At 32.1% G+C, this 21156-nt stretch overlaps 2 protein-coding genes across 3 annotated transcripts; one reads left to right on the plus strand and one right to left on the minus strand.

Annotated features, from left to right (window-relative positions):
* Positions 1 to 3637: 3637 nt before the first annotated feature.
* LOC118049155 (2,3-bisphosphoglycerate-dependent phosphoglycerate mutase 1) lies at positions 3638 to 7752 on the plus strand. Of its 2 annotated transcripts, none has more exons than XM_035059070.2 (9): positions 3638 to 3795; positions 4577 to 4848; positions 5107 to 5330; positions 5635 to 5753; positions 5826 to 5982; positions 6114 to 6215; positions 6330 to 6449; positions 7283 to 7342; positions 7443 to 7752. In XM_035059070.2, the coding sequence occupies exons 2-8, from the start codon at positions 4578 to 4580 to the stop codon at positions 7325 to 7327; spliced, it is 1038 nt and encodes a 345-aa protein (XP_034914961.1). In that variant the 5' UTR covers positions 3638 to 3795; position 4577; the 3' UTR covers positions 7328 to 7342; positions 7443 to 7752. The 2 variants fall into 2 exon arrangements, with proteins under 2 accessions (XP_034914961.1, XP_034914960.1); XM_035059069.2 differs by having other exon boundaries at positions 3639 to 4067.
* Positions 7753 to 10141: 2389 nt separating this feature from the next.
* Positions 10142 to 15176, minus strand: LOC118049156 (uncharacterized). Its single transcript, XM_035059072.2, has 6 exons — positions 14971 to 15176; positions 13434 to 13519; positions 13173 to 13349; positions 12568 to 12666; positions 11832 to 12074; positions 10142 to 10878 (listed from the first exon to the last, which is right to left on the minus strand). The coding sequence occupies exons 2-6, from the start codon at positions 13506 to 13508 to the stop codon at positions 10414 to 10416; spliced, it is 1059 nt and encodes a 352-aa protein (XP_034914963.1). The 5' UTR covers positions 13509 to 13519; positions 14971 to 15176; the 3' UTR covers positions 10142 to 10413.
* Between the last annotated feature and the right edge of the window lie 5980 nt (positions 15177 to 21156).

Raw genomic sequence — 21156 nt, forward strand, 5'->3', positions numbered from 1 at the left:
CAAATTTCTCTTTTACTGGAAAGTGTTTTCCATTGACCAACTTTTCTAATGGTAAACAAACATAAAAAAGTTTGGAAAGTGATTTCCTGAAAACCACTTTCTGGAAAACAAACACAGTTAAAGGGAAAATATTTTTCTAAAAACTAAGCCAAATTTTTCTTTGATTGAAATTGACCGGAAAATGTTTTCCGTTGACCAACTTTTCTAATAACAAACAAACACGTGAAAGTTTGAAAAATGATTTCTCGAAAACTATTTTCCGAGAAACAAACATGACCGTAATTAGAATTAACAATGTACTATATGAAAATTATTTTAATACATTTTTAAATTAAAAAAACATTTTAAATTATCACTACCATCACAACCTCACACATCCAAAACCAGAATCCCGACCTGAGGTCGTGTCTGCTTACTACATGTTGTCAACTGGCCTCTCCTTGGAAAATTTCCCAGTCTAACAACTCATTTCCCTAAAGGAATTGTAAATTCCATGTGTGGTGTGTATGATCATGCCTTGAGCACGTGATATATCAAACTCCGCAAAGGACGAGGTCGTGTTAGGTGGCGCTAATAGTTACGGGGGCTCAAAGGGGCAGCTTGGTTTGGTGGTGGTGGTGGTGGTGGTAGGTATATACTTCATTTTGTGTGGGACAAGTCAGGATGTGCTTACTGGTCCTTGAAGCCTCGCGAAGACTTGTTCAAGCTTCAAAGAAATTTGCTTACCTACCCAGTACTGTGATTCGCTGGTAATACACGACCATGCCACAAGGTTCGCGGTTCATTTCAGTTGTGTTGCGAGCTGGTGCTACAGAATCGTGTATGGAAATTTTGTATTGTTTATTTTTGTATTTTAAAAAAAAAAAAAAATTAAAATTTTTTATTTGTTTTAAATTAATATATTTTTAATATTTTTATATTATATTGATATGCTATGTTAAAAAATAATTTTTAAAATATAAAAAATATTATTTTAATTAAAAATTATTTTAAAAACAAACTAGTTTGGACTCATGGTCTGAAAATACGGAGGCAAGACTGGCTTTCGGGTACTGCTTATGTGCGTGTGGATAGTTTCGCCTAACCAGTTTTCATTTGTCAACCTAGCATTGAATGATTAAGTTGGTAAGCCCACAAATCCTCCCAGCACGAAGAAGAAAAAATTACGTCTTTATAAGGTATTTAAAAGAAACAGCATTTTAACTAAACCTTTTATTCTCACTTTGCTCATGCTTTGTTTTTCTCCGAATAAACTTTAATCTGGTTAGACTTTGAATTATAAAGTTGGGGTCAACATAGAATAATTTGTGTATACACCCCCTTTATATTTATATTTATATTTAATAATAATAATTTATTAGAAGGTGAAGTAAAAGACAATGCTATTGCTCCGGGTTAAACATATGGAAATGATCAATTTCTCAGCAAAAAACGACAAAGGCATCCAAGGCAAATATGAGATTTCAAATTCAAACATGTGATTCACCACATTTATTTTAAGTGATTCTTTCTTCTAATTTGTTTTTTTTTTTAAAAAAAAAAAAACACTAAGAGCCGTCAATAATGAAATCGTAGCCACGAGAGTAATCATTTTGAATTCGCAGGATTGTTTTTTGATAAAATTTTTATATTTAATCCCTTAATATTATATTGATTTGAATTTGATCTTGATCTCGGTGATTTGTTTTGTATGCCTTATATATATTGGAATCTTGTTGTGTCAATGAAATTTATGTTCTATTACTTTGTTAATATTTAATTTGATAAAATAAAATTTAATTTTATTGAATTTAAAAAATTAAAGTTTCGAACATCAAATTGATTTTATTTTAATTGGACAATGAGAAAATAAGCAACAACATTAGAATGACTAATTTTTTTAAAAAAACAAAGTGATCACCATAACTTTAGATTTTTTTTAAAAAAAAAAAAAACAAACAATGTTGTTCAATTTCTAGCTCCACTAATACATGGAAGGATGAAATATGGTATGGTAAAAAACAACTAAAAAATCGATCATGATTAATCTGAAGTTAGCATTACAAACATGTAACTTTAATAATAAGGGTCGAACCAGCTTGGGTTATCCTATCAAATATGTGGCCTATGTCATAAGATTGAAATAACTCAATATAAAAAAAAAATATCAATTCTCAATTATGACTTGGATCATTTGACTCGAAGTATCATATATAGAAAAACCATGAAACTCAATTCTCAACCAATCAAATATTTGAAAAGATAAAAAAAAAAAAAGAGTTATTTTATTGAAGGATTCAAAATTGTAATATAAACTAAATTTTATATTTTATTGAAGGTTGATATTAAAAAGAAAAAATTCATTTAACAAAATGACTCAAAAAACATCCAAAAGAACGAGAAACAAAATTAATATACAAAACAAATTTTATCTTTGATTGAAATGTGAAATTGAAAAGAAAAACAAATTTAGCAAAATGACCTAAAACACAAAGAATAAAAATCAAATTGGTAAAAATAATATACCATTGAATTTGGATAAAAGAGAGAAAAAAAACAAATAAAACTTCTTTAAGAAATAAACTAGTATATAATAAAATTAAAAGAAATAAACAAAAGAGTTAAGAAATAAACTAGAAAAAAAAATTAGGATCAAATTAAAAAATATAATATTTAGTAAATTGAGATTGAATGATAAAATTAAAAACAAGAAAAACTTAAACAAAAGAGCCAATAATAAAAAATAAAAATCAAAGGAGTGAGGATTGAACTGAAAATATCAACAACAAAAAGAATCAAATTATTATTTTAAAGGGAAGAGAAAAGAAAAAGATAAGAAGGTCCACTGGTAAGAAACCCGATCATCCAACAGTAATACACGTCATCCTAAAAAAAAAGGGATGTAATGATTCCAAAGATATGGTGAAATGATATATTTGGACGATGGGAGGTGCAACAGACTAATGTGTTTCTCACAAGCCCCACCAACTTTTTATTTTTTTTATTTGTGAAAAGACTCAATTAACATTGAACTAACTTGATAATTATGGAAAAAAAATAAAAAATAAAAAAGCCTCTTAAGGCCACTTTTTTTTTTTATTATTTTCAAGAGAATTTTAATCATTTTACTATGTATTTTTTTTATTTTTTATTTTCATGTCTAGTCAAATATCAAAGTGCTCCGCATCTCATATATAATCATGAAAAATCATTGTGAAAGTGTAAAATAGCCCTTTAAGCTAGTTTTCAATTTTTTATTTTTAAGAACATTTTAATTATTTTATTGTGCTTTGAAAATATAAAAAAATTATTTATCTTTGATTAATTTGATAATAATTAATATTTTTTGTAAAAAGATTTTAAATCAATTTTAATTTTTTTTGTGTTAAGGGTAAAATTATTATTATATTATTTCAATAAACAGTATTTTTAAATATAGAGGTATAATATTTTCCCAGCAACGCTTAACTTTTGTTAATATACTCATTTTATTTATCAAAATGAAACAGAATACTCTTAACTTAACAATTCCTTAAAAAAAAAAGAGTGTTTGATGTGTTGTGCTTGCCTGTAACGAGGGGAAAAGGAAACAAAACTACATAGTACTACAGTAGAAAACAAACAGAGACAAGGTAGGTGAGAGAGAGAGAGAGAGAGAGAGAGAGGGGGAAAAACAAAAAAGAAAAGAAAGGAAAGGAAAGGAAGAGAGACAACACCCCGACGATTTGTTCTATAAAATACGAAGTAGCATTTTATTTTGTCAGCTCCCCTTCGCTGACGCTCACCTGTTAAAATACAGAGAGAATAAATATACAGGTAGGAGAACAGTATTGAAATGGACACGTAACTAACTGAGCTGTTATTTCTTCATCTTCTCCGTCAACTTTTCTCGTAATAAACTCTCCTCTGTTTTTGCACTCCTCCTCGTTTTCTTCGCTCTACTTCCTCTGATAATTATATAAATACCCCCTCTCAGGTCACTCCCCTTTCTGACTTTCTCTCTATTATATTACTCTGTACACCTTTTTTTCCTCCCCTTTCCCTTTCCTTTGCCATTTTGGTTTCTGGGCTCCTTCTCTTCCTGAGAGGTAATTTGTTGCTTCAAAATAATCTGTGTTCTTGCTTTGTAATAATGTGTTTCTCTATTAATTCTGTCACTAAGTGATTGGTTTTAATTTGAGATATTTTGCTCGGACATGGCCGCCCTTCGACAATAGATCTGTATATGTGTGTGTGTGTGTGTGTGTATTTTTTTGGTTGCCGCAACAACATGCGGCTTTTGTTGTTGGTCTTTTCTTTATTCTTGCTCTCTCCCTCTCTATTAACATTGGTTATGTTGGATCTTTTTTGGGTTACATATGTTTGAATCTTTTTGGCGCTTCTTGAGTTCTTAGGCGTCTATTCTGCCTTCTTTTATTATCAGTGTTGATTTAATTTGCTAGTTTTGTGAAAAAGAATACACCGTGTGCTATTTCTGTAATGCCTTAAAAGCTACTGTAGATTCGTGTATCTTTCTACTCACTGTGTTGGAGTAGATGCTGGTCCTTGAATGGAAGAAACCCACTTGTATAATTATTTGTGGGTCTTGGATTTTCAGGATGGCCACTTCTGTGTTTCACCAACCCCTAGGGACTGCTCAGCCCCATCAACACCTCCAGAACTCTGGTTTTCGTCAGGAGTTTGGCCATGCTTCGGTGAAACTGACATTTAAAGGTTTTAAGGTTGAGACTGGATTGTCAAGAAGAGGAGGTTATAGTTCTTGTAAGAGAAAATTTGGTGTTATTCAAGCCTCAGCTTCTCATACATCAGTGGTTCAACCAGTTTCATATCCCCCAAATAACAGCACCGATGAGTTGCGCAAGAAATCAAGTAAGCCTGTTTCATTTTTTTTCCGAAACTCATATTTATCAAAGCTTAGATGTTCATATCAATTGCCAATTTTATCCTCGAAAAGGTCTCTTTACGTATGGATGTGGCCACATAGATCATAAGACGCTGAAATGCAGTAGCAAAAATATCATGACAATATATAATTTGATCCATATTATTTGGCGTCCAACCCAAATTTTGGAGCTGAGTTTTTTCTTATTGTGAAACTTCTCAATGCCATATCATAATCAATTTCAGGTGAAGCAGCTTTGATCCTGGTGAGGCATGGTGAGTCACTATGGAATGAAAAGAACCTGTTCACAGGCTGTGTTGATGTGCCATTGACAAAGAAGGGTGTGGAAGAGGCAATTGAAGCTGGTAAGAGAATCAGCAACATACCTGTCGACATGATATACACATCAGCCTTGATCCGTGCACAAATGACTGCTATGCTTGCCATGACCCAGCACCGTCGCAAAAAGGTAGATTGGTAAAACATGCCATTGGTTGTTAGAAAACACAATTTTTAGCTAGTGGCGTTCAAATCTCAGAAGCTATTGATGTAATAGCAGATAAATATGTCGCTCCTATGCTAATCTGAGCTAAACCAGCATTATTGGTTACCGGTCAATAATTACTCAGGCTAGTACGTCTGAAACTTATTTGTATATAATGCAGCAAGATATGTTAAAATGGACTTATTTATAAGACTCCATTTTTTTCTCGAAAGTTCTTCTATTTTCTCTTCTTTAGCTGCTACCATATTGACTATCAAACTTGTGGCAGGTTCCTATCATTTTACATAATGAGAGTGAACAGGCAAGGGAATGGAGCCAAATTTTTAGTGAAGATACAAAAAAGCAATCCATCCCAGTTGTAACAGCTTGGCAATTAAATGAAAGAATGTAATGATATTGTCTTCTTTTCTCATGCAATCCCCATGCTATGTGCAAATTATGAACTGATCTTCTCTACAGGTACGGGGAATTGCAGGGTCTCAATAAGCAGGAAACAGCAGACAGGTTTGGGAAGGAAAAGGTTCATGAGTGGCGGAGGAGTTATGACATACCTCCACCCAATGGCGAGAGTTTGGAAATGTGTGCTGAGAGAGCAGTTGCTTATTTCAAAGATCACGTATGCATGACTATGCCTTGCTATTCCTAGTTCTCTTATGGTTTGCTCGCCATTGATTGGATGGTTTACTTAAAGATTAGAGCAATTGTATACAATTCATTTGCCCCTGACCACAGAATATTGTGTTGCAGATTGAACCTCAACTTCTATCTGGGAAGAATGTGATGATTGCTGCCCATGGGAATTCACTGAGGTCCATAATCATGTACCTTGACAAATTAACTTCACAGGAGGTGATAAACTTTTTACTTTGATACTGGGGTGTTCCCTATATTGAGCATCTCTGTGTTATCTCTTCTTTGTCATTGTCGTCTTAACTATATTTTGGTCATGTTTTGTTCTGACAGGTTATCAACTTAGAATTATCAACTGGAATACCAATGCTTTACATTTTAAAAGGGGGAAAATTCATTAGGAGAGGAAGTCCTGCAGGACCAACCGAGGCTGGTGTGTATGCATATACTAGGGTATGCAACTTCTGGTCATCCTAACAGTTTCTGAACTTGAAAATTTTCATTCTGGCTTAAGTTTATATTTGCGTGATTTTAAGCATGGGATAGATGATTTAGTTCAACAGTTGTAGCCTGTCTGAAACTAGCATGGCAATTTTTTTCTTGAAAACAAGTCATCATACAGATTTTAATTGCCCTATTCAATTAATGAAGCAACCATCCAAAACATGCATGCCTGTGTCTGAGAGTAACCTTTCTGAGTTCCCATTGAGGCCATCAGATCAATTATCCTTATTAATTGAACTGCAATATAATCTTTTTCAGTAATTTACTTTTGTTGCTAAGAACCTGCTTCTCAGATTGGCTGGTAAGCCCAAGGTCGAGAAAGCATAGGCAGAATTGGTGGTGTCATTACCTAGGAAGTATGGATATGACAGAGATGCATAAAAAATATTATACTAACATGTTATTAAGGAAAATCGAAAAAATACTAAGAATCCATTGCGTGTACAAGAATGAATACTATTATCTTTTTTTTTGCCTATGACATGATTACCACTTGAATAGCTGAATACTCTTGGAGTCCAATCATGTATTAACAGTTGTGCAGTACTCATGTCTTGCAAGTCCCCATCTTATGTGGGTAAGATATGAATGCTTACTGTAGCAGAAGTGTCGTTGCTGCATGGTTTGTTACCCAGGTCTCATTCTAAGAAAGGAAAATATGCCAGATAATTGCTGATGCTGTCTTCTTTCTTTTTCTGTTGTTCATTTACATGATGCTATTTCCCTCGAGTACCTAACAGAATATGACCTCACTACTTATGCAACTTTAAATGTTGTTGCAGAGTTTAGCTCTATACAGGCAGAAGTTAGATGATATGCTGCATTAGCATGCTCTCATATTGGTAAGTTCTATTACTTCTTATCATCTTCTGGATCTAACCTCAATCACTGGCTCCTCCTTTGCTTCCTTAGATGAGTACCAACATTCTTTCTCTTTTTCAGGGGGCCATCTTCCTCTGCATCAATATTCATGATAGCTGTTGGTGTCATAAATAAGAAAACGCAGAAAAGCTAGTTAGGATTCGTTTGGGAACACGCAAATGTGTTCTTACCCGATCAGTAGGACGGACAGCTTTTTACTGCTATTATTTTTTAATATATATAATTTTTCTGCGTGTTTCAGTTGGGTCCTAAACCATGTTTCTTCCGAAGAAGACGTAGGATTCTTGATAGTGATGTTTAAATGTTGTAAAAGATGGACTGAAGTGAAGTACGAGTATTCTTTTTATGGTACCATTTAACTATTACAATGTGCACAGAGTGATACGAGAGTAATTTCCTCCCTCTGTGTTCTGTTATTTCGCGGCATGGATTTGGATTCTGGAACTTGATGAGTCATGTTGTAGAATCCACATCTTTGGATTCAAATCAACGGTAATGATTAAGTCTTGAATTCATAAATGGATATGGATAGTTTTCCAAGTATGGTAGAGTTTAAAATAAAATCAAGCTCAAGAACATGAATAGGTGACTGTTAGGCCGTGCTGTATTTACGAGAAACATTTTTAAAATGTAAAATATATATAAAGGTATTGTTAACATGTTTTCTAGAAAAAAAAAAAAAAAAAAACTAATCAAGAATTAAAAATTTGATGTATATTTGAAGATATTTTTTTAAATATTGAGATTATGACATATTAAAAAAAAATTGAGATAACAACATATTAAATCAAGATGAGCATTAAATGTTTAAAGATAAAAAATTAAAATAAATTATGAAAGCTTGATTTTTAATTACCTAGATGTTTAAGGATAAAAATAAAATAAAAATATTTAATTAAAAAAAAAACTATTTGAGTCAACTTGGAAAAATATATGCCCTCCAAACATTCGATCCAAATCATGAGAACATGTTATCCTATAAAAAGAAAATTAAAAAAATATTATGAAGTCTAATTTTCAATAAACCTATTGAAAGGTGAAACAGAAAAAAAAACTAATTTAAAAAAATGACCTTAGTCAATCCAATTTAATCTGTCAAGCCCACGATCTAGGACATGAGACCAAGATGATTTTATAGAAAGTAAATAAAAAAAAAATAAGAAGCTCAATTCCCAACTAACTAAATGTTAAATGATGTAATTAAAAAAAAAGATAAATTTAAAAAACATGGAAAACAAATGACATACGTCAACCCAGGTTATGAGTTTGGGATTACTTCATAGAAAGCAAACAAAAAAAAATTACCAAGTCTAATTCTTGAGTTAGTTGAAGGATAAAATTAAAAAAACAAATAAAAAATGAGAAAATAATAATTAAAAGAATGAGGACTAACTTTGACACAAGAGAAAATTAACAATTCATTGTTATTTTAAACAAAGTAAGATGTGAAAATCGAGGAAACGAGAGGAAAGAGAGGAGAAAATAAAGGAAAGAGTGGGTCACTAGAGCCACAACGCCACTCCTCTAGTGGCACGTGCCATCGAAAAATGAAGACCTTGTCGAGACAATACCAGTTCCACGAAAAAAGACCCCTTTCGAAGCTTGGAGGTAGCTGCACATGCCATCATAGTGCACCAGTTTTCCTCACACGATGGTATAGTTGTTGCATGTGTTAGCTAATTTTTTTATTCTCATTAAATTTAGTCCCTAATTTGGCAAAAGAATATGGCTAAATATTTGTCTTAGTTTCAAAATGATCACCTAAGCTTCAATTGTTTTAAATCAATAAGATAAAATTTTATTTTGCCAAACTAAGCATCATCCGAGCGCTGAAATCTTTTCTTAATATTGCAAGATTTTTATATCTAAACATCAAAATAAATCATCAAGTCTAATATCAAATAAACTCAATAAATAAAGATCAAAAATAAAAATTAAGCGATCTAAAAAAATCAAAGGGCAAAAAAAAAAAGTAGAACACTTTCCACTTCCCCCTGCCCATTCAATTTAGTCCCTGATCTAGCAAAACAAGGGGCCTAAACACTTGGCTCATATTAAAATTAATTCTCCAAGTTTTAATTATTTTTAAATAAATAAAACTTAATTTTATTTTATCAAATTAAGCATTGAATAAATGTTGGAATTTTTTCTTGACAGAAGGATCCTCATATCTAAGACAATGGAAACAAATTATCATGTAATCAAATTAAAAAAAAAAAGTGATCAAAATAAATAAATAAAACATTATATAACACTATTATAACTTACGATGTTTTCTCTGTCGGTACAATATTAATGAGAAGCAGCAAAGATATGTTTGGAACACTTACAATCCACAAGGGGGTACAATATTAATGAGATCAGTTTTTTTGAAGAAAACGTCCTTTTTAAATAAAAATATCAGTTTTTTTTACCTCTATTTAAAATCCTAATTAAGAATTGCTTAATTTACTTGAAGTGCTCATTTACGAAGCAAATAGACAGATGGAAATTAAACCGATATGTATGGACCAGTGTATCGACGTCTTGGTGCGTCATCTCGTAAAGAGTTTGCTACTGTAAAACCCGCCTGAATCTGAAATACCGAGATTACGATGTACATTTTACGTAGAAAGGAACATCATCTTGAGGACACCTAGCAGCGAGCAGAATTCGAGACGGCACAACTGCACAAACTGTGCATCGGAGAATAATATCATTTAGAATCCGGGAGGGAGGGCACCGTGTCAAGAAGTAAATTCACAAAAAACAAGAAAGGATTTTCAGAAACAGACGCGCCCTTATGTCTGGTAAAACGTTTTGCACCAACTGAGGCAAATCAAGATACACGGGGGCATGGAAGAGTGCATTTGATGCTTGCTCCGACCGTCATATCATGAAACTCAGTGATGAAAAATCATTCACTAAATTCGATGATGTTATCAATACAACTTAATAGAAAATCTTGATATTGTAGTCTCTAATTAAATGATACGTCAGCTGTCAGCTGTCCTACACCAACCGCTGTCAGGTCATTCTGCCTTGGCAAAATTCAAGCATGTGCTTTGTCATCAGGTTTCACGTCAGTACGATGCGGATCTTCCGACTCCGACTCCGATTCTTTCTTACCACCATCAATCACTGAAGTATTTTCATCAGTGAAAACAGTATCTGAATCTATTCCACGAGGCATGGAACCTTCTGTTTTATCATCGTCGGAAGCATCAGAATTTGAGTCCAAGTTGAGTGAGTCCAAGGTTGCAGATGCCAGGTCCGGTTGTGGTGCTGCTGAGGGAGAACTCGCTCTTGTCCAAAAAGAAGGCATCCTTTTGTCATCCTCCTTCATCCTCTCCGCATACTTGGTTATATCAAAACCTACACTATCTTTTCCACCAAATGCAGCTTCGAGATAGTCCATATCAAATAGATCTTCCACTATTTTCATAGTGTTGATTTCATCAGAGTAAACAAACTTGACTTTATTGTAAGTTTTAGGCTCTAAAAAGGCTTTTGCCACCTGCAATGAAAGATTATCCTGACATCAGTAGCAGACTAGCATATAGAGTGTAGAGCTAGAAATCAGAAAGACTAACCAGAAATAATCTAATAGCATCAAAACAGGACCGTGACTCAACAGAACAAAACACACTGGAATGCCCTTTAGCTAATGCTCAGAGACACCAACAAAGCTAAAGGAAGACATTAAACTGAAATTAATCATTGATCCATACAATTCGCACTTAAAACTAAAACAGTCTTGCATCGAATTTTGCAAATACATTCACGACATCAAAGATTGGAAACTAAAAAATGCAGCCACAATCACAAGTTGAGGCCAGCCCTGATGCATGGGAGTGAACGTTAGCTATTGAAGCAACAACATAAACATAAGATGGCAACGGTGGGAATCTGTATGCTAAGGTGGATGTATGGTAACAAAAGAATGGATAAGATTAGAAATGAACACATCCGCCAAAAGGTCCATGTAGCACTCATCAGTGAAACAAGGAGAAAGGGGGCCTAAATGGTTTGGCCATGACCAATGTAGGACACCAAAGCCCTGGTTCAGAGAAGTAATAAGCTGCAGTAGTAAGGGGAAGGGGGGAAGAGGGAGCCTTAATCTAATGTGGAAGTGGTATCAGAGGGTTAAAATCTCTCAAAATTGAGGTAAATTTGGTGTACAAACATGAGGATTGGTGCAAAAAGATTTATATAGCCAATCCCAACTAGTTTGAGATTGAGGCTTGGTGACAGTGGTTGTTGCAATCTAATTTCTAGCAATCAGTTAAGCGGTATACACAAACAAAAATAGATTATCCAAAATATAATCGATAATCACAAATTTATATTTGCAAGAGCCAAAATAAAGTATTTTTTTTTATCAAACTATTAGAAATTTAAAGCATCATGAAAAAGAAAATAAATTTAAAGCAGCATGGAAAAGGATAGCAGAAACAGGCAACAGGTTACCATCCAGAATGGTTCAAAGAACTTTGGAGGATTATACAGAATTGCCAGGCCCAGGCGTTCCGGATAATGGTCTTGTAAAACATGGGCTGTTTCGCGGGTCACCTTCAATGAGATATGAGATAAATTGAAACCACTGAAATCAATCAGCCAGACCATCTGCTCCTGGTCTGGTGGCAAATTTAAAATGGCATTCTCCATGCAATACACCAAATACTTAATTTGTCCTTTTATTGACTTGGAGTTCTGCAGTCAAAATGAACTTGAAGTTATTACAGGTAACCAACATAAAAATGAAGTAGATTAGTTTTGAATTTGATCCCTGAGAGATAATGTTTCTGTACATACTTAAATTACAAAAGATCTCAGCATCATGCCAAACAGATTGGTTTTACACATAAAATATTGTCACTAAGGATTGCAGCAAGGTTGATATTCTCAATGGTGCATGAAATTCACACACTGGATCGACTTCAAGTATAAATCACCATGTATCTTGTGGGAGGAGAAGAATCATGTGATTATATTGTTTGGCCTGAGTCCTGACCCAAAGCTAATCCTTTGAATATTAGGTGTCAGAGTCATGAACAAAAAGTTGGCCTTTTTTTTCTCTTGCTCTGGATTAAGAGCATGTCCTAGTGATGTATCTACATGGACCAAGTTTCTCTTCAAATCTAAGAAATAGCAGCCTCACAAACCACAAGACAGAAAAAAGTCAGGAGAAATTGTCAGATGAAACCTGGCAACTAGGTCTCATGACAAGAACTGTTCTTCCATGCTTGTCAACATAACTTGATCTGTAGATTTTCCCTGTATGTGCTTCATGCGCAATCTCTTCCTGCGTTACAAACAAAAACAGTAACAGAATTAAACACCATTGCATGAGTAAATCAACAACTAAAACAAACTTGACCAGTCCAAGAACCCACGGTGCTGAGTTCCTAGTGGAAATTATTACTAATTGTACTGGGACTTACAGACCCAAACCAATGCCAATATGTCTTAATTTTGTGTGTTATAAATAATAGGTGGCAGTTCAAATACGCTTGAACCCATAACAGTTACGTTTTGAGTTAAAGCTTCTTGAAAAGCTTTGTAAAATTAGCCCCAGGTTAGTATTCTGTCAAACATGACTGGGGACCATTTTCCCAGTGCAACAAAATGCACGAAATGAAAGATGTAGGAAAGCTTCAAGAATCATTCAATTGCTCATTAAAGTTCAAGCAGACCATTGAAATTGAACCCTACCAAATTTTCACCCATTGATCAAGACTTAGACACTAGAGCAAATCTTTACTCGCAAAGACTAGAGATAATCAAGAATGAGAAGAAATGCCAGTGTACCCAGCGAATCTCTTCTGGTTTGTATGCTACTCTCCATTTTAAGGTTTCTTTCAGCATTTTCAGTGCCTTCTTGACATTCCAATTCCGTGCCCTTAGATGCCTTTCAATTGAAGCATCGGAGCAATAAATAGACAACTTCTCTGGCAGCGGCCCCACCAACCTTCTTACCTCATTAACCTGCATACTTGAAAGAGTCACGAGCTTGAAAGTTTCTCTCCAATATGAAGTAACAAATGTGACGAGCAGATGAGATGGACATACCTTTTCCTGCTGGTGTTCAGTTGTCAAAGGCTTCTCAAAGCCATTTGAAGAGGATCTCTTTACACCCTCACTCATTTTAAGTTTCCCTGTAAGCCAATATTTGAGATTACACTATTACATCATAATCCATGTTTCTATCTCGTACCTTGTAGTCTATATTTTGTATCCTTTTAATTGCAAGGAGTTTTTCAAGAACCAAACATCATTCCATATACAAGTATTTCATAAGATGATATAACAAAAGCTTGCGGATTCCTTAAATTATTTATTCTTTTTCCAGCCAGGCTGAAAATTATTTGTTACACTGCAGAAGCTAAAGTTACAAGAAAATCTACTTGCAGTAATCTTTTTCTGATCTCAAAGGAATTGTTGGGAAGAGAAAAGCAGTTTCTATAAAACATTGAATCTTTTGTTGCTGGAGGTTTACAGGCTTTGGTAAAATATAGTCAACTTAACCAAAGACTCAACACATTTACATATGCTGAACCACATGAAAGATAGTATCAAGCAGCAATAAAAACAGAGTCAATATATTTTCTCCACGCTATCTTGATCTCCAAACCCTATTTCTTGATGTTAAATTATCAGAGCATATTTATAAGATCATATTTAAGCATAGTTCTTAACGATCAATACCTCTTAGTGTAGGCTAGGAAACAATTGGATGGAAAAGCTCACGAAGTCACAATTAGTTATTTCAAGCGGTGCCAGGAAATGAATCCAAAACTTATAAGAGAGATACAGGTCTGTAATCATGCTAAAAAATCAGTCTACCCCTGACATTATATTTAAGCATCTATTTGAAGTGGATGCCAACTCCCAGTACTTCTTTAATGACTAGGAGAAACAAGTCAGTAGCCCACCAAGGAAAAATGTACTCTACTTCAAATTTTGGCACCTAACTGAAGTGGGTTCAAAATTAATGGGTTGGGCAAATCAATTGTTATGATGAATCGGTATTAACAAAAAGTCGAAGTTTTTTTTTGCCATACTACTTCCTCTTATTGAGCTACTGGTAACAATGGATGGCACCTGCATTATTTTAGTTAAAAGAAAATACAACAATTCCTATCTTTCAGTATTCGGCGATGCTCTGTGACAGCACAGCTTCAGTAACACTAAAATTAGACAAATCTTCCTGTTAGTCCATACAAAAAACTAAAACCCACTCCACGACCCCAATTCTACTATTCATTTTTATTTTTATTTTTATTTTGGACGCAGGGGCATAAATTTGGGTTTCCAAAGCCGATACATGAACGTCTGGATCGATCAAGCGATTGTAAATGAGATTTAACATGAGCCCTTTTTTTGTTCTGAAGGTCTTCTCTTTTTTCCCTTCCTTTTCATTTTACGCACCGGTGGCGCATACCCAGCTACGCTAAATCACGCCTTGGATTATATTTCGATGAATCGAAAAGAAGAAGAAAAAAAACATAATTGACCCACGAAACCACGTAGATCATTATAAGCAAAAATCAAATCTGAACCTGGATTTCACAAGAAAAGAAAAGAAAAATCAAAATGACAAACAAACCTGTTTGATTCAGCAAAAAGGGGGATAAGACCGATTCTTCAGGTTTGAGTTATTCAACTGAGAGAAACCGGGTGTATGTCTTGAGGAATACAAGGAGTGAGGGTGGTTGCTGTGATCAATTTTGAAAAGTAGCTGTTTTGGATCCACACCCGCACGCAACACAGGTTTCTCTCATGACCGAATTGGATATTAAGAAGCCGGGAAAAATAATATAATACATTAATACTAGTGTGAGCTGGTAATGCTTTGTCTTTTTATGCAATAATTTATTTGAATTATTTCTTACAACTCACATGTGTACATGTTGTTTTGGACACACGCTCCTCCTCTTTGTCTAACAATGGAGAAGTCGTGAATGACCCTATCCAGGAGTAACATATACAATTTAGTATGAAGGTTTTGGTGATTTCTTAAGGGCCATTTTGACCTTTTGGAATGTCCGAGGGATCAGCCAAAGCTCTGGCGAATAAACCCTTTGCGATTCCATGTAAGGGACTTCGCTGTTGGTGTAAAGCTTACTTTCGTCCCTTTTCTCTTGATTTTGTACTGTTCTGGGCCTTTTACTTTGATTTCTGTTAATATGAACCCTTTACTCCCAATTTATGTTAGAAAAATATCCTTAGGAAGGCTCATATATCATGTAGATTTTAAATTAAATGACAATTAAGACTTGAAGTCTATTGAATTCTAGTAGAGGGCCATGATGGGTTGATGTGTAAAAATTAGGTTATATATAAAAGGTTCTCAAATAGGCAAAAGAGGTTGAAAGGTTTTATTTCTTTTATTCACACAAAGTAACCCTAAAGTTTGGCATAGATTATAAGATTTTTTATTCTTGAAAACAAATCGATTTTTAGTCAATTGCTTCAATATTTAACCAATCATGGCAGGAAGCGTGTATCATAATAATTTTTCGTTATGTTTATATTCTTAGCATATTAAAATTATCTTACATGTGGTATTAGAGTCTCCTTTTTGCTATATTGATTAATGTTAATTTAATTATATTTTCGTGATTATGGTATAACCATACAATGAAATTTTGGACACTTTAATTTATTTATTTTTTAAATGGAGGATGAAATCGAGCCTTGATCCCTATATATTCAAAATTTCAAGTGGCACATGCCCCTAAGTTAAAGTGCTCTTTGATTTTTATATTTTTTTTTTCACATATGATTTATTCCAACATTGAGAGGATACCTAATTTACACATGGAATGGCTAGTTAGAGACAATGAAACTGATATGGATGGAAAATATTGATTATAAGATGTTGGAGAGATCTAGTTGTTTAAGTTTAATGTAATGTAGTTTGGTAAGCCTGCATCTACATCTTAGTTACCAAATAATACTTGAATGTTGTATTTTTTTATTTATCCATGTTATAGAGTATAATATCCACTTGAAAAATCCATAACAAGAATTTTACACTATTTTAAAATATTCTATCTTCAAGATTTTTCTCTCACTTAAAGATACATTCTTTTTAAAACTTTTCTTGGTGAAAATATCTTATCAATACTAAGAGTTTTTTTATGTAACTCATAAAAATTTACAAGAGTGATCTTGTTATTACAATTAACTCTCTCAATAGAGTGAATAATACAATTAAAGTTTCTAATATTTCTATATCTCACAATATAACACTTAAAGGATTTGAAGGTGTTTAAGTGTAGTGAGAATGAGATTAAATACTCTTGTACTAGAATATAAAGGTTTAATAACATCACTTAGAGTATAATCAATGATTGATAATTTAAGTATGATTGTTTTCATTTACTATATATTTTGAACTCTATAAATATATTGTCACTTTTCAGGGGATGTAATAGAGGCCAAGTAGAAGAATGTTATGAAAAATATCCTTAAAATGACTCATATGTTTTGTAGATTTAAATTAAGTGATAATTAAGGCTTATTGTCTATTGGACTCTAATAACAGGCAAGCATATCCATTATGAATGGATATGTAAAAGTTATGTTATATATCAAGGATCTTTAGTTTAGTCAAAAGAGGTTGATGAAAAGTCATGTGTCTTTTATTCACATTAAAAAACCTTAAAATTTGGCATGATTTAAAAGATTTTTTTATTTTTTACAGTACAAAGATTTGTGGATAATTGCTTTAATATTTATTCATTCATGGTAGGAGGTATATATCCTATTAATTTTTTGTTATGTTTACATGCTTGACATATTGAGGTTATCTTACAATTTAGTCATTAATTAGTCCCTTTACCTTGCTTTGTTTTTTTATTGCAATATCATGTCTACTTGATATCCATGTATGAAGGTGTTTATTATTATGCTTGACTAAGAAAGAAATATAGCATCCAAGTGAAGGGCTTTTCAATAAACATCTGAGTCACATTAAGGATTCATTATCAAAATATATTAAATTATATTTAGACTAGTGAATATACTATTTAATTTATTATAACAAGAGCATACAAAACATAAAAGATTATTCAAGATAAGCATGAAGTGCATACAATTTTAAATCTATAAACATGAAAATAAGATTTAAGATGTATAAAATGCATGCTAGTGTGTGTGTACAAACACTAGTATGCATACTAAACATATATTCAAACTTGCAATATATATAAAATCAAAGCCCTAACATGCATTCCAATAATAAAAACTTAAATTAAAACAAAGAATAATAATTACTTGTTGAAACATGTAAAAATAATAAAATTTTTGTTGTTGTCAAAGATGAATTATTTGTCTTCAAGTTTTATTCTTCATTACTTGTGCAACTGAGATGTTTTCAATATACATCTCAAAAACTCCAACAACTCTAGCTTAATTCAGATAGACTTCTAAATATGATATTTGAGCTAAAATAAAAGAACTTGTATATCTTAACAAAGTCTGAACCTTTGCTCAAAGCATAAAAGAGAATAAAAACACTAAAAATGAGATGAGAAAAAGTGTGTAAGAAATTAATAAAATCAAGTTTGAAACTCTTCGTTCACCCTCTATTCTATAGTGAATTTTGAAAATTTAAAAATTTAAAAATTATTAATAATTAATTCCTACTGTTATCAACCTTTAATTAGTCACCATGAATCAAAAATTAAATCTAGAAAAGCCAATGGTTATTTGAGTAGAAAAACTAAGAGTTCTTTAAAAATTAATTTTTCATTTACCTATAATTTATTTTAATTAAACACATTTCAAAAAAAAATATTAATTAGATTTATTGTTGTGTCAAGTTGACCAATGTTCCAAAAAACATGGTAAAATGTCTTTTCTTGTATTTCATCTCATAAGACTTGAGCTTTCTTTTGTTTCCTCTGTTCCGTAGATCATGGAATCAGCTTTGTATTTGTCCTGCTGCTCTTTTCTTGACTTTGTGAAAATTTGAACTAAACTGGTGGGTTTTCTTCATTATTTTCAAGTATTCATGAGATATTTGCCTTTTTATAATTTCGAGTCAATTTCTTTTAATTTAATGGGCAGCCGTCTTCATTTGATACTTGTCGGCAACCGATGCCGGTGGAGGAACCAATTAATAGCAGGAGTTGGCATCAGCACAAATAAAAAAGTAGGTGATCCAAGGTGAGCCCAAATTAAAGGTGTCTTTAGTATTGTTGTTGATGTTGTGGTTATAGTTTTATAAAAAATATTTTTAGTTAAGATTGGTTTGAAAAAATATATGTTTGGTTAAAACTATAGTTGAAATTGAGGTTAAACAAAAAGTAGTTTAATGTATATGGTTAAAAAAATACTTTTTAAATTGAGGTTATAAAATAATTAATATATATATATATTAATATTAATGATTTTTAATTTAAATATTGTAGATTTAACTATTATTATTATATCATGAAATAAATAATATTAATATCAAATATTTTTTATTATTCCATTAAACTATGTGCAATGTCATTACATACGAAATATATCCAACAAGGACTATATTTTTCATGGTCTCTTAAGCGCGCAACAACAAAAACTGATTTTTTTAAATTTATGCAGTGTTATTAAATAATAAAGATTGTGATATATTTATTATTGGAATTGCGATCAAATTTCACAAATACTACGTCATCATGCGATATCTTTTTAATTTATATAGTATTATTAAATAATATTAAATACTAGTTTTTTCGAGTAAAACATAATTTTTTTAAAAAAAAATTACAATTTCATTACGTACAAAAGTCATTCGACAAGAACTACAGTTTCCATAATTTTTTAAGCGTGCAATAAAATTAGGTAAAATATTATCATGAATAAAATTGAGATTACAATATAAGTAAATTTAATTCACCTTAAACTAATTTAAACTTTGTTCACCGGTTTTTCAAAAAAAAATAAAAATAGACATGTCGACAGTGGAGCATTGTTCCACTGTTTAGTGAACAGTGGATAGTGAGCCATGCTCCACTGTTCTTAAAAATACCTACGAGAAGCAGCAAAATACTACTTCTTCAATCCTGCAGCTGGGCAACAAAAATGATGTGAGCCCTACCAAGCAAAAATGATTTTGTTTAGTTCATTCGCAACCATACTACCAAACAACATCTTTAAAAGTTGAATGACCCCATTAACCTTTAAACCTCAGCTACTCCGACTCCATTCGTGTCCGATGGATTGAGATTTTCTTTTCTTTTCTTTTTAAAAAAAACACAACCATTTTGAACAAAGCAGGTGATTTGATCCGAAGGATAAAAATGAACAGAAGGGTCGGAGTCGGACCTTCCAGCTATAGTGGACCAAGTTCGAGAGGCTATTGTTCGGGATGAATAATAATGCATCATATAGTATGCCACGCGCTAAGGACACCCTTCACATTTATTGCATTATAGCGCGTGTACTGATCACCAACCAACCAACCATGCTCTTGAAAGCCTCGCCTATTTTTTTTTTATAAATATATATATCATAAATTCAACCATATCTCTTATTTTCAATTAGTCATGGAACCAAATCGCCATCACTATCTTCAAACGCAAGAAAAAAAAAAAGTAATAAATAAAAAGAGGACTGGAAAATGAATGGAGGAGCCCACGTGATCGCTTGGACGGAGTGTATGAATGAGGAGTGAGGAAAACCTTTTTAAAAAATATATATATATTCCAAAAGGCTACTTAATTTGACTCTGCACAATGAATGTTATTTGTGTTCGAAAAAAGGTATTTCATTATAAATAAACAAAAGATGAACAGACAAGGCTTCATGGTGGGTTCGACCAAAAAATACAAACAAACAAATAAGACTTCAGACTCACGTACCCGGTTCCTTGTGCACTCGTTCGTTAACATTTCTTTTCTTTAGCCATGGACAGTCTATAATCTACCTGATCCACGTTGGGAAAACAAATTCAGAAAAAAAAATAATTTTAGGGTGTTTTTTTATACAAGAAAATCTTAACTGTAAATTGAAAAACCTATAAGAGTATTTAATTAAATAAATTAAAAATCATTTATGCTTATAAATATATATATACAAACAAGGTAAGTAAGGAATACTAAAATGAAAAAATTGAAAGATAAATGAAAATAAGATATTTAATATTGTAACACAGGTTATTTACTTGTTTATATTTAATATCTTTATTTATTAAAATTAATTTTTTATTTAATTGAATGTTAATAAAAATAGATACATGCATAAAATCTATTGAATAAAATTAAAGAGAGAAAAAAAATATCATATATACATTATAATAAAAATATTGTTGCTTTATGTGAAAACCAAGTAAAAATAAAATGATATTTAACCAAAAAATAAATTGGAAAGTTGAGATAGATGTGGATGCAGATACCTAATATTGAAATAAAAGTCATAGACTTGATTATATATTAATAACATTATTTCTTGGAATCAAAATTTTATTTAATAATAAAAAAAACACGCATAAATAACAATGGAATAAGATTACAAAGAAAGAAATTTAAGGAGGACAACATAGAAAAAATATCTCTAGAAGTCATAAAAAAAATTGAAAATGTATTCGTAAACTAAATAAAAAATTAAATCATATTTTATTAAAAAAAACATCATAAGATTTTGTAAACAAAAAATAAAAAAAATCAATAAAATTCAACACTAAATTATAAAACTTAAAGAGAAATATCAAGTAAAAAATACAAATAAACCCAATAAAAAGCCCAGCACGCCTAGGCTTAACCCCCCAGACGTACCTAAGCTAAGTTTTGTATTTTTATTT

This window comes from Populus alba, chromosome 2, assembly GCF_005239225.2.
Source record: "Populus alba chromosome 2, ASM523922v2, whole genome shotgun sequence".
Classification (NCBI taxonomy): domain Eukaryota; kingdom Viridiplantae; phylum Streptophyta; class Magnoliopsida; order Malpighiales; family Salicaceae; genus Populus; species Populus alba.

What these genes read in the sequence shown, in the direction of transcription:
- LOC118049155 (XM_035059070.2), top strand. Translation starts at nt 4,578, where the DNA reads ATGGCCACTTCTGTGTTTCACCAACCCCTAGGGACTGCTCAGCCCCAT. An exon ending in TGAGTTGCGCAAGAAATCAA is followed by an intron (nt 4,849 to 5,106) that starts GTAAGCCTGTTT and finishes AATCAATTTCAG; the next exon opens with GTGAAGCAGCTTTGATCCTG. An exon ending in TTGCTTATTTCAAAGATCAC is followed by an intron (nt 5,983 to 6,113) that starts GTATGCATGACT and finishes ATTGTGTTGCAG; the next exon opens with ATTGAACCTCAACTTCTATC.
- LOC118049156 (XM_035059072.2), bottom strand. Translation starts at nt 13,508, where the DNA reads ATGAGTGAGGGTGTAAAGAGATCCTCTTCAAATGGCTTTGAGAAGCCT. An exon ending in TCATGAGACCTAGTTGCCAG is followed by an intron (nt 12,075 to 12,567) that starts GTTTCATCTGAC and finishes TTTTGACTGCAG; the next exon opens with AACTCCAAGTCAATAAAAGG. An exon ending in TCTTTGAACCATTCTGGATG is followed by an intron (nt 10,879 to 11,831) that starts GTAACCTGTTGC and finishes CTTTCATTGCAG; the next exon opens with GTGGCAAAAGCCTTTTTAGA.